This window comes from Pezoporus wallicus, unplaced genomic scaffold, assembly GCF_028554395.1.
Source record: "Pezoporus wallicus isolate ANWC-B61680 ecotype Strahan unplaced genomic scaffold, APGP_CSIRO_Pwel_v1 contig_6899, whole genome shotgun sequence".
In the NCBI taxonomy this organism is placed as follows: Eukaryota; Metazoa; Chordata; class Aves; order Psittaciformes; family Psittacidae; genus Pezoporus; species Pezoporus wallicus.
The window spans coordinates 2,785,718-2,799,031 of NW_026638613.1; the positions used below are offsets into that span (position 1 = coordinate 2,785,718).

Here is a 13,314-nt window from a genome sequence, read left to right on the forward strand (position 1 = left end):
AGAGCTTGCTGGAATCCAGCTGTGTATTTATGCAGGATGTTGCTGAGCAAGCTCACAATGTTAAAGTTCATCAGTTGAACTTTCATTGAAAAGACAGACTGCTTCTTCAATCATAGAGTTATCCTCATTATCCTTTATCACAGCTGCCTTTCTTCCTCCAGATTTTGCAGATAAAGTTTGAAAGTTTGGACAGGTCACTGGATGCGCTAGCAGCTTTTCTTGCATTTGTATCGTTGTCTTTTGCATTCAATGTAGAGACATCAATAAAGCTTATCACTTTACAGTCTTGTATGTACCACAGGGTTTGAGAGGTCTGCTTTGCACAAGCATGCCCAACTGTGCAGTCTGCTGAGACATTATTGCAGAGGAAAGTGGAGACTATAGAGTCAGATGGCCTGCTGTGGTGACCCTGGCAGACAAAAGCCTTTTGTGTCCTTTGTCAATGTTTCGTACTGCTTTATTGCCAGATGTTGTTAACCTTGGTTGTCTGGTAGTTTCTATAGCAGCAATGACATTGGAAAGATCCAGTTTCATCTGGAGTAAGTGATGCAATGGAAAAGCTTTAACAGTGGTACACTTTATTTTCCTTACCTTGTTATAAATATGTCCTTGGTGTTTCAGCTGGGTTTAAAGAAATGTTTTTGTTCACTGTATAAGCAAACCTGAGCAAGTAGGCAATGCCAGTTAATAAGAAAAAAATGCATTGAGTTATAGACACCTGGTCTAGTGGAAGGAACCTCACATGGCAGGGGGTTGGAACTAGATGATCTCTAAAGTCCCTTCCAACCCAAACCATTCTGTGATTCTATATACATAGATGAGTATATTACACTTAGCCAAGATGTTTGTCAAGGTACAGTGTAGTGATCTCACAGTATCATCTTCCATGTAGAAATTCCAGAGAAATGCTAAGATCATCAGTGATTATCAGGGTCTTAATGGCATGTCTGACATGGCCTGTTAGGTGAACTGACACTTCTCCCCTACTTAATTTTCCTTCCTTTTGCTTTCATATTTTCTTATGTGTCCCCTTATGTATGACCTGGGCATCTCAAGTTACCTTATCTGTTAAGGTGTACTGAAGGTTGATTTGTACTCACAGATAGGCTTGCAGTAAATGCTTTCTGAATTCCAGTAAAGAAACCCGCCTTTGTCATCAGATCAGGATTTGAAAGCATCCTGTGTTAAGACACTGAACAGTGAGAAATAAAATCATAGAATCATAGAATAGTTAAGGTTGGAAAGGACCTCAAGATTATCTAGTTCCAACCCCCCTGCCATGGGCAGGGACACCTCACACTAAACCGTGTCACCCAAGGCCTCGTCCAACCTGGTCTTGAACACTGCCAGGGATGGAGCATTCACAACCTCCCTGGGCAACCCATTCCAGTGCCTCAGCACCCTAACAGGAAAGAATTTCCTCCTTATATCCAATCTAAAATTCCCCTGTTTTAAATTTTAACCTGTTACCCCTTGTCCTATCACTACAGTCCCTAATGAAGAGTCCCTCCCCAGCATCCCTATAGGCCCCCTTGAGATACTGGAAGGCTGCTATGAGATCTCCACGCAGCCTTCTCTTCTCCAGGCTGAACAGCCCCAGCTTCCTCAGCCTGTCTTCATACAGGAGGTGCTCCAGTCCCCTGATCATCCTCGTGGCCCTTCTCTGGACTTGTTCCAACAGTTCCATGTCCTTTTTATGTTGAGGACACCAGAACTGCACACAATACTCCAGGTGAGGTCTCACAAGAGCAGAGTAGAGGGGCAGGATCACGTCCTTCGACCTGCTGGTCACGCTCCTTTTAATGCAGCCCAGGATACGGTTGGCTTTCTGGGCTGCAAGCGCACACTGAAGCCGGCTCATGTTCATTTTCTCATCAACCAACACCCCCAAGTCCTTCTCCTCAGGGCTGCTCTGAATCTCTTCTCTGCCCAACCTGTAGCTGTGCCTGGGATTGCTCCAACCCGGGTGTAGGACCTTGCACTTGGCATGGTTAAACTTCATGAGGTTGGCATCAGCCCACCTCACAAGCATGTCAAGGTCCCTCTGGATGGCATTCCTTTCCTCCAGCATATCAACCGAACCACACAGCTTGGTGTCATCGGCAAACTTGCTGAGGGTGCACTTAATCCCACTGTCCATGTCAGCAACGAAGATGTTGAACAAGACCGGTCCCAACACCGATCCCTGAGGGACACCACTCGTTACTGGTCTCCAGCTGGACATTGAGCCATTGACCACAACTCTTTGTGTGCGGCCATCCAGCCAGTTCTTTATCCACCGAGTGGTCCATCCATCAAATTGATGTCTCTCCAATTTAGAGACAAGGATGTCGTGTGGGACAGTGTCGAACACTTTGCACAAGTCCAGGTAGATGACATCAACTGCTCTACCCCTGTCCATCAGTTCTGTAGCCCCATCATAGAAGGCCACCAGATTAGTCAGGCAGGATTTCCCCTTAGTGAAGCCATGCTGGCTGTCACCGAGCACCTTGTTGATTTTCATGCGCCTTAGCATGCCATCCAGGAGAATCTGCTCCAAGATTTTGCCAGGCACAAAGGTGAGACTGACTGGTCTGTAATTCCCCGGTTCACCCATTTTCCCCTTCTTGAAAATGGGGGTTATATTTCCCTTTTTCCAGTCGTTTGGAACTTCACTTGACTGCCATGATTTTTCAAATATGATGGACAGTGGCTCAGCAACTTCATTTGCCAGCTCCTTCAGGACCTGCAGATGGATTTCATCAGGTCCCATGGACTTGTGCACGTTCAGATTTTTAAGATGGTCTTGAACCAGATCCTCTCCTACAGTGGGCACAAGGTCTTCATTCTCACAGTCCCTGCATCTGCCTTCCAAGACTTGGTCAGAGCCTTTGCCAGTGAAGACTGAGGCAAAGAAGTCATTCAGAACCTCAGCCTTCTCCAAATCCTGTGTAGCCAGTTCTCCCGAGAGCTTCCTGAGGGGGCCTACGTTCTCCCTAGTCTGTTTTTTATTTGCTATGTACCTGTAGAATCCCTTCCTGTTATCCTTAATACCCCTAGCCAAGTTTAATTCTAACTGGGCCTTAGCTTTCCTAACCTGGTCCCTAGCTTCCCAGACAACATCCCTGTACTCCTCCCCTGCCACGTGTCCTTGATAATGTAAACTAGCTGTTCATTGTACACGTACTGACTATTGAATGAGAGAGGGATCGTGTAATAGTGGATGGTGATAGTAAATAGTCCTCTTTTTCATGTCAAGTATGATGTAAATTAGTGTTACAAGGATAGTCTTTATCGTGGAAAATAAAATTCTTGCTCAGCATGTGGGATTGGAAAGCTCAGATCATTATGTACAGAATCTGGCTGTGATAAAACAGATATTGGTGAAAATAACTACTGACTGATTTACACTTCAGAAGGCAATCCTTTTGTACCTTCTTATCATGACACATGAAACATTAATATCACTGTAGAAATAAAGGGCTCAGGTTTGTTAGGACATGATAACATACAGCAGATACTGGTCCCATTGACTACTGACTACCTAAGAGTCTGGTTTATGTTAGTCTCTGGAAGCATAATTAGACCACTGCAGCATCTGTATAAAAACAGAATTGCATTTGCTTAAGGTGCTTTTTGTCTTTCACCTTGAAGGCACAATAAAAGAGGAAAAAATGCAAGTTTTAAGTCAAATTAATGTAACAAACAATCTCAACTTCTTTTAAAAGTTCAAAAAGAAAAGATAATGTCTGTATTTATCACTGAAGTAATTTATGATCTCCGTTCTTTAAATTTTATGGCTTAAAAGGTACTTTGATACACATATATTTAACTTCTCATGTATTTTAATCACATCAGATGCAGAGCATTACATAACGGTGGTTGGGGGGGGGTGGGGGTGTGTGTTTTTTCCTGGATGTTTGTCATAAGTGTTCATATGTGGTGTTTTTTGTTTTGTTTTGTTTTCACATTTTGCTCGTTCCCCAGGTTCAGAACTTGACACTGCGCAGTCAGAAGTTGGGTGTATTGTCAAGTTCACAGAATGGCCCATCAAAGAGCAGCAGTCAAACTCAGTCGTTGTCTCTGTGCCCTAATAAACCTGTAACCAGTTCCAAGGGCAGCCAACCAGATCTTTCAGAAAGCAATAGAAAAGGCGAGAGCCCAACTCCAGAGTGTCGGAGTACACCAGTCACACGGGCATCAAGCATACATCACTTAATAACACCAGGTAGGATGAAGATGGAGCTGTAAGAAAGATATTTTAAAGTTTTTTTGTATATTATGATTGTGTTGGAGTCCCATGGTACCTGACCAGGTTCTTTTAGGTATTCCACATAAAAGATAGTTTAATGTTTCATAGCAAATTTACTAATTTGTTGATATTGGGTGTTATGCAGAATTTTGATTTAGAAGAGTGATAATACAGTGTTTTTAAATCGCAGTAAAAGCACAGTGTAGTTGCAATACACAGTTGAATTACAGCACAAACATGATTCTCCTTACTGTACTGGTCTGTATGGTATCAGGACATGTCATCCCTGGTCTCTGGGAAGCAGTATGTGGGCTGAAACCCCCTCAAGCCTCTTGCTGTCATCAAGATCTCTTTTGCTGGTGGTTTTCTGTTTTGTGGGTTTTCTTTTTTATTTTTGTCTTGTCTGTATCGTCAGACTGTTCTTATATGAAGTACTTACTTACATAAATCCATAGGTAATATTGCCCAAGAATCTTAGTGGTTTGTATTAAGAGAAAATTCAAAATAAGCATGCAATTGCACGCAGTGTATTTGCATTTTTAGCTTCCTTATTTTGAAAGAGTAATAGTTGTCTAGACAGTGGTCTGAATTCTGTGGAGTTTAGCTTGGCTTAATGGTAGCTTTTAGAGGAGTGAGACTGCGAGGCAGGCATTCTTAAGGTATTGAGCCCTAATACTCTTCGAACTCACTTCTGTAAGGAAAAAATCCATCTTCACTAGCAGAATAAAAAAGACAACATAACTGAGTTTTTTCGCAAGTGGAAACAACAAAGCAAGAACAGGTTTGCATGTGGAGGAAAATACGTGTGCGTGTGCTATAAGGAATTACTAATGATTCGCTGGTTCACTTAAAGGTGGTGTGCTATCTCTGGAAGTTGCTTTAGGTTCATACCTTTCAGTTTGTGTGTTCAAGATCAGGCAAATACTTTGAACGGTTTAAATTCATACTGAACTCTTGGAATTTTGTTTAGTCTCTTAAAATGGTATTACCTAAACTTTGACTTAGCAGTTATCAACAAATCCTGTTGACTGTGAAATTCTTATCTCTTCCATTCCAGTCTGCTACAAAGCAAACATTAAATACATTTAAAGTTGCATTAAATACTTAAATAAGTGAAGGCTGGATCAGCAGTAACCTTAGAGCTAACACCAAAAAGCCAAGTTTAGATACTTTTATATAGAAGGTACATGTATGTGCATGTACATGCAAAAAGCATGGCTGTATTCCTTTATTCATTGCTATGTTTTGCATTGGAAATTGATATATTCCTCTAATTATTCTTGTGTACTACATGCTGTCAAAGAAGATATTTCTAAACATAGGTCAGAGGGTTGCAAAAACTGTGCTGGCCTTACTTTAAAGTAGAAACTTAATTTCTTTTAATATTTTAATAATGTTCTCCAGATTTAAGAAATAAATACTGATTGTCACTTTTTTCCCCCCTCTCACAGCCTCATATTCTCCATTACAACCCCATTCTCTAGTAAAACATCAGCAGATCCCACTTCATTCACCACCTCCAAAGATTTCTCATCATCAGCTGATACTGCAACAGCAGCAGCAAGTCCAGCCAATTGCACTTCAGACTCCTTCGGGTCAGGAACCCCCTCCATCGCAACACTGTCTGCCACTCCCAAGCCATGGTCTTCCTCCAGGTCCCAGCAGTGCGCAGTCTCATTGCTCACCTATTCACATGCATCCTCCACCTCTAACAGTATCTCCTACTCCATCCCAGTCAGCTCAGCAGTCAGTAGTAGTATCCCCTCCACCTTCTCACTCCCCTAGTCAATCACCCACAATAATTATTCACCCTCAAGCACTTATTCAATCACAGGCAAACTCCCTTGTGCCAGCAGCTCTTCAGCCAGAGCAGGCTGCTCCTCAGCAAACTACTGCCAATCCAGTTCGACCAATTGCACAGCCACTTAATCTTCCATCACATCTTCCACTTCCATCTTCCCCTGCTGTACATATAGGGTCAGTAGATCAGCCCAGCTTAGTTTCCCCAGGCCAACAGATCGTGTCCTCGACACCGCACCAGCAATATTCAGCCTTGCAGTCTGCACCCATCCCTCTTGCAGCTCCTCCTCAGCTGTCAACTTCTTCAACCCAAATTCAACAACTGCCATTGCAGTCTGTACAGTCTTTACAAGTGCAGCCTGAAATTCTGTCTCAGGGCCAGGTTTTGGTTCAAAACACTTTGGTTTCTGAGGAAGAACTTCCTGCTGCAGAAGCTTTGGTCCAGCTGCCATTTCAAACTCTTCCACCACCACAGACTGTTGCAGTAAATCTTCAAGTGCAACCATCAGTACCAATTCAGTCTCCAGTGGTAAGTGATAATACTTCAGTCTTTTATTCTTTATTCTCAGCTTCTCCAAAGAGCTGTAAGTCTGGCCCATTGGCTTCAGAGGGAGCTAAACCAAGCGCTAGACAGAGGGCCAGAAGAAACCTGTTGATAACAGAAACAAGTTTTAAGAAAACAGACATTTTTCACTGATATTTTTTTTTTTTTTTTTTTTTTTTTTCCTTTGGTGGGAGGCTTTTTGTAATGGATCATCAGTCAAAAATACCAACCAAGAATCATGGAAGTCCAACTTTTGGACCTAAAAATCTTCTCTCTTAATGAAATGGCAGCATATCTAAAGTTTAAAAAGCATGTAAATATTATGTCAAGGCTTAGATACTTATGTCAAACTGGATTTTGATAGATATACCATATGTACTGTAAGCTTTACCTCTTTATGTTAATACAGATAAATACCAGCAATTGAAATTTTGAGTAGCAGAATCATCTCTACTGGGTGCAAAGTTAAATAGCAGATTATTAAGATAATAGAGTTCTGGATAATTAATTTTGTGCTAACATTGAAAAGATCATCTTTGTAAAAGAATAGGGTAATTTTTGATGTTGTCTCGGTGTTCCCCATCACTGCCATTTAATTTAGCTCAGTGTTAGTCTTGGATGTCTTCAGCTGTTTCAGCTGAAGGTTTCAGCTTCACTCATTCTGAACTAAAATAATATACAATAAAATATCAATGAAATAAAATTATATGCAGATAAAGCTGATGTTTAAGTTGGCATTGCTAGGCTTTAGTGGTAACATGCTAATGAGATTAATGCAAGCAAAAGAATCAAAAGATCTCGTAGGCTTTTTTCAGGCTACCAACAGATTGAGGGAGGTCTGCTGTTTGATTTATGTTAAAAAGGTAATAATAATCTCAGTTCTCAGATATTTCATATAGAAATTGGGTGACAGTAGAAGCCAGGTTTGCTTTCAACAAGGTGATGTTTTACATCCTAATCCACTAAACTGGCCTTCAGTAATTCACATAAATTTACTTCAACCGTTTTCAGGAAAATACCTTAGTCTAGCAATAGCTTGAAAGCCTTGGTGTACTCTTCTGAAATACTCAGTTTGATTACACTGCTGTATAGGATAAAGAGCAACTTGTAGACTTCTCATTATGTTCCCCATGCTCTAATTCCTCTTTCAAGGCCAGGTTGGACAGAGCCTTGGGTGACATGGTTTAGTGTGAGGTGTCCCTGCCCATGGCAGAGGGGTTGGAACTAGATGATCTTAAGGTCCTTTCCAACCCTAACTATTCTATGATTCTATGTTACAAAGCTTGCATTTTGCACAAGTGTTTAAATAGCTAGAAGTGTCTGTGTGTAGATAAAAATACAGCAAACTATAAAGATAAGGCAAGATCTCTGGTCTGTTCGATAGAATCTTGTCTCTTTATATTTTACTATTTATAACAAAATACTTCTTTTTCTCTCAAATTTTTCTCTCAAAGACGTTGTGATGTCCTCAAAGTTCATTGTTTTGGATGCAGTTTGGAAACTAGTATTTTATTAGATTAGCATATTTTCACATTTTAACTGGTAATTTATTTTAAAAACTGTATTTATGCAACTCTTCTAAGGTATTAAGATAGAATGGAACTCTCTCTAAAGCAATAGTTTGTTGGATGCAGATTTACCAAGTGGAGAACGTATGTGAAGAAGAGATGCCCGAGGAATCAGATTGTGTCCACATGGCTAGAACACCTACACCACCCACTTTGTCTCCACCAGCCATAAACTTGGGGAATGGAGAGGCACTTAATTCAGAAGATCCATTGTCAGGTGAGAACAAATATCGAACTGAAGTAGCTCTTGTGCTTAGAAACTCCTACTAGTTATTGACGGTTTAAAGGAAAAATCTGTAAATTTTTTTTTAATTTAGAGATATAATTTTTTAAGTAAAAGAAACTATATGAAATATGCTCGAAATCCATGTGATAGATCAAATGTTTCAGTCCCAGATGTATAGCTTATATATGTATTTGGATAATATGTAGCACAGGAAATGCTTATTTGAGCTTTTTAGTATATACTTTTATACAAAAATCTTAACAGGAATGTCAGTCTCCAATTAATCTTTAACTGATAGCTGTGTGATACCAACAAAATATGCTGACTGCTCTGTGAATTCGGGTCAGCAATCAAAAGTTGCTGCTGGAGTGGTTGACTACACTGTATGAGTCTTTTTGGCACAATTTCTTTTCATATATTCCACAGTAAGGAGCTATTCTAATGCAAAAGCTACCAATGAAAATTTTTCTTCTTCACTGTATTGTACAATATACATGCCTGTATCAATCGTTGTTCTGCAAACTGATGTAACTTCCCTGATGTGCTAAATATCCAAATATATACCCTCTCTCTATGTGTTACAGGGTGTATGTGTGTATAGGTAGATAGATAGATATGCTATGGATATAATTGGGTTCTTAGAGGCTTGCTGTTGTGTATATTTGTGACCCTGCAGGCTACTGAGTCTCAAATCATGTCTGAAATTCTCTCTCTAGAAATATTTCAGCTGCTCAGTCTTGAGAATAGAATGTTCAAAAATACTGGGTTCTGCTTTTGACTTATGGATCTGTGATTTGTGTAGGTAATTAATGGCCAACTAAGCTTATAGTTCATAGATACTAAGTAAATGAAAATTTTGTGATAACTGTTTGTGGAATAGTCTGATAAGGAAAAGCATATTGTTTTGAAAGTAAAATCTATAAACCATAGGGAAGAACCTGTGTTACGGGATGGTGGGTGCAGGTGTGGGTGTGTTCATCTGTTCTTATTTCTAGAATTTTGAGCCAGTGGTTGGACATGAGTGATAAAACCACAAAATACTTTTTTTTTTTTTTTTCAGAACATGGGGGATTACCTTCAGTGACATCATCAGTCAGTGCCTCAGTAATTAAATCTCCGTCTGATCCTTCACATGCTTCTATTCCACCACCACCTCTTTTGCTTCCAGCAGCAACAACAAGGAGCAACAGTACATCAATGCCCAATAGCATTCCTAGCCTAGAAAATAAACCTCCACAGGCTATTGTTAAACCACAGATCCTGACCCATGTTATTGAAGGCTTTGTGATTCAGGAGGGATTAGAGCCTTTCCCTGTAAGTGTAAAAGTTGCTATGAGTTTCTTACTACTAATCTTTGAAACAGACTGGTTTTAAGGGTGAAGTTTTTTTGTGGATAGTAGCTATTTAGGTCTTGAATAATTTTTCACATGTTGATTTTTAACCTTTTTTCCACTGACTGGTTACATGTTTCCTACAGCATTCAGTATACTTGTATACTGTTGGTATTGTCTTTCATATATAATTGGAATTCGTGATACTGTTTGGCTTGCCAGTATCACTGGATGACAAGGTACTAAATGAAAATGGAAAAACAGCTAAGTTACAGGCTGTATCTGGAGATAACTACAGAGAGTGATTTTTTAGGCTAGCATTTGCAATAACTTCATTTTACATTCCTCTCCTAGGTACCTCAATTTAACTGACACCTTAATTTAAAGCTCTGAGTATGAGTCTGTGCTAAAATTCTAAAATGTTAGAACTTTGTTTAAAGCACTGGCAAGCCCCATGCTGAGCTCGGTGTGATTAGTACTGTGTCTGGTGAGAATTACTGTCTAAAATTTTAAATCCACAAATGAACAGTTTAAAACCTATGAGCCTGCCTTATTAACTAATTTAATTTGTCTCTTATTTTCCCATTCCTTCATTTCTCTAGATAAAATGTGTTTCTTCCTTCATTAAATGTAATTGCAAACTGCAGAGCAGGAGTGAGTCTGAGAAATGGTATTTAGAGCTTTGGCACTATATAATGATTCATTGACAGGGAATAGAAACTGTGATTCTAGTCTCGGTTACAACTGCTAAGTCACAAATACTGTTTTCAATTATTCATTGATCAGTTAATCACTGTTGCTTTGCTTTTATTGCAATAGGTAAGTCGTTCATCTTTGCTGGTAGACCAGCCTGCAGAAAAAAGATTGCTAGTGGAGGGTCAGATCATGAGTGTTGTGTGTGTTGAATCAGACTTGCAGAATGCAAAACATGCAGACAACTCATCGGACACAGAGATAGAGGATATGATTGCAGAAGGTTTGTAGTTTTTGTTTAAATACCGGTGTTACTTCCTTTTAGTTCTGTATGTATTACAGAATCCCATCCCACCTGTACTTCTGGACTCTTTCTCCAGTCTCTAATAGAAACTATTTTCAAACGTTTTTTACTAGCTACACATCATAATGACAGTTGTTGTAGGTGCATACAAATGTCAAGAAAGCACTTGTCCTGCTTAGAATACAGTGGTCGCCAGCACAACCCATGAGCTAATTTGTGTTCCCCATGCAGTATGCGACATAATCATCATCATGGATTTTTAGAACTTGGCAATCAAGTATTTTGGATGTGTTACACCACTGTTACTGTTCAAGCCCAAATGTAGGTATCCTCACAAGTGTTATGAAATGGAAACTAAATCATGGCATGGCCCAGAAAAACCGAGTTATTCTTCAACTTATTTTTGTATATATTCAAGTTATTTATTCAAGTTATTCATTCAAGTTTTGAAAGTCCAGAATTTTCAGCCACCTCTGGATCTTCTGTTCCACATCTTGAGCAATTGCACAAGAGCTGGTTTTGGTGATATGGTTAAATCTGTCTTAATGCAACTCTTAGTTTTGTTCTTTTGAAATATTTCTGTTCCCTCTTTCATATCGAAACTGTATTGGGCAGGTTAAGAAAGGACAAATGCAGTGCCTGCTCCTGCCACAGGTCTGCATCAGGGAAGTACCTGGGAAAAGTCACGAGAGCATGTCCTGAGCAGTAGCAGTTGTCACTATAGCTGTGCTTCAGCTACTTCCCACTCCAGACATTGTAAATTGTCATATAGTTAAAGCAATCTGTCTCACCAGTCTTGTCTCACAGGAACTTTCAGGGTGGCAACTCTGATGGCAGTTTGTTACTTACTGTGGTTTCTGCCTCAGTGAGTGGGACCGAAGTGCAGTAGGGAAATTGGCTGCATCCACTGTGTATCTCAGCAAACAAATGAGCTCAAGGATCTGTATTCTAGATTATTAGATTCTGTTACATTATTTTTTGCCACAATGATTTATATTCGTTACTGCTGGTAAGTGTATTGGATCAGAGCCAGGTCAAGGATTGCAGACAAGGTAGAAAGCTTGCTTTGGAAAGCATTCTGAATTCAAGACGAGTATTTGTTGGTAGTGAAGTGAAGTAAACATGGCTGACATTTTTATGTAAGGCTGATACACTTTACCGGTCAGGCAATATATATTTCAACTTAAAAGTATATTTTTACTTGTAGCACCTGTTTTTAGTAGGAGCTGATTTAGATTGGAAGGACATCACTAAAAGAAAATACTGATGAGTTGCAGTCCTTGTACGTGTTGATATAACATTTGTGCAGAGAAGTCAGAAACCGTGGAAACAGTGCCTGAAAATGAAAAATAAAACATGATTTCCTAAATTATAGCTGATTATATGATTGCATTTATTAGCATTTACTAGCATTTATTAAATCCCTGCTTCATTTTTGCAGTAACAGTCGACTTCAGGGAGTGCAGATATTTGAAATACTGTGTTTTGTGACTGTAACTTTCTTTTGCTTATGTTGTAATTTGTCTACATAGAAAAACAAAGAAAAAATTTTTACAGAATCCATTTTTTTAATGTATTACACAATACTCTACTGGAAAATAATCTGAGGCCCGTACCCTATTCTTCACTAACCTTCATGTAGGCATGGCAGACTAAATTTCAGAAGGCAGGCATCTGTCATATTAATAGTGGAGGTTTGCAGCATCACTGGAAGTTTTCTAAACCTTTATTTCATTTAATTTGAAATTGCTGTTATCTTTTTGGTATAGTCTCCCAGTGAAGGCTTCCATTTAAACAGTTCTTTGAGAGAGAAGCCCTTTGATATGAAAGCATCAAACACAAGAGCCTTCAAAAAAGGAGGAAAAAAAAAAAAGGAAAAAAAGAAAAAAGTAATCATTTGGTAAATTTTGACTTGTTTGCCGTATTTTGGTTATTTTACAGCTCAGTTGAGTTACACTACTTTTCTACTACTTTTCTAAAAATGAGACTGGTAAATCCCTTAGCTTATGACTATGCTCAGTAAATTGCTATTGAATACAATTGCTTTCTTGATCAAGCATACAGCTTTTTTTTTTTTTAATGCCTTGTTTCACCCAGTATATTTCAAACAAGAGAAACTTTTTGCCATCTGGCGTTTCTTCTGTGAAGCTCTGTTTGCAACAGTTATTTTGCCCTTAATTTGTTAGAGTAGATCTTAATTCAGTTTTCAATAGCATTCCCTAAGAACTTTTCGGTATTAACACTGTGTTGTTCCTCACATTTCAAACAGCTTGCTGTCATTTTATTGAAACATTCATGGTTTTGTTTTTATTTATTGTTCCTGACAGCTGGTGTTAGGTTTATATATGCAGTTTGCAGCTCCTCATTAGATGAGCTAGTAGGAAACATCCAACGCTGACACATATCCATGTATGTAGAAGTTGAGCAAAGGAGACTTTCTGATACTAAACCAGGGTATGATTGCTTGTAGGGTAGAAACACCTAATATGCAAAAGAACAGGCTCTTAATATCAAATTTCATTTCACTCTGTTGTCAGTTTTTTCCACATAGCATGACCTGGCTTGGGAATGAGTGCTTTGGGGTTGTTTGGGGTTTGTTGTTTTTTTTTTGAGAGAT

The 13,314-nt window shown here is 39.2% G+C and overlaps 1 protein-coding gene across 5 annotated transcripts in view; it reads left to right on the plus strand.

Moving 5' to 3' along the window:
* Positions 1-13,314, plus strand: part of PHC3 (polyhomeotic homolog 3) — a 32,321-nt gene that overhangs the window by 8,243 nt on the left and 10,764 nt on the right. For 4 of the 5 annotated variants that reach the window (XM_057411512.1, XM_057411513.1, XM_057411510.1 and 1 more), the window contains 5 exons: positions 3,967-4,207; positions 5,683-6,560; positions 8,210-8,360; positions 9,430-9,683; positions 10,520-10,676. In XM_057411512.1, the coding sequence (XP_057267495.1) occupies positions 3,967-4,207; positions 5,683-6,560; positions 8,210-8,360; positions 9,430-9,683; positions 10,520-10,676 (1,681 nt within the window). Of the gene's footprint in view, positions 1-3,966; positions 4,208-5,682; positions 6,561-8,209; positions 8,361-9,429; positions 9,684-10,519; positions 10,677-11,504; positions 12,095-13,314 lie in introns of those variants that run through there. The other variant, XM_057411514.1, reaches the window with a different exon arrangement.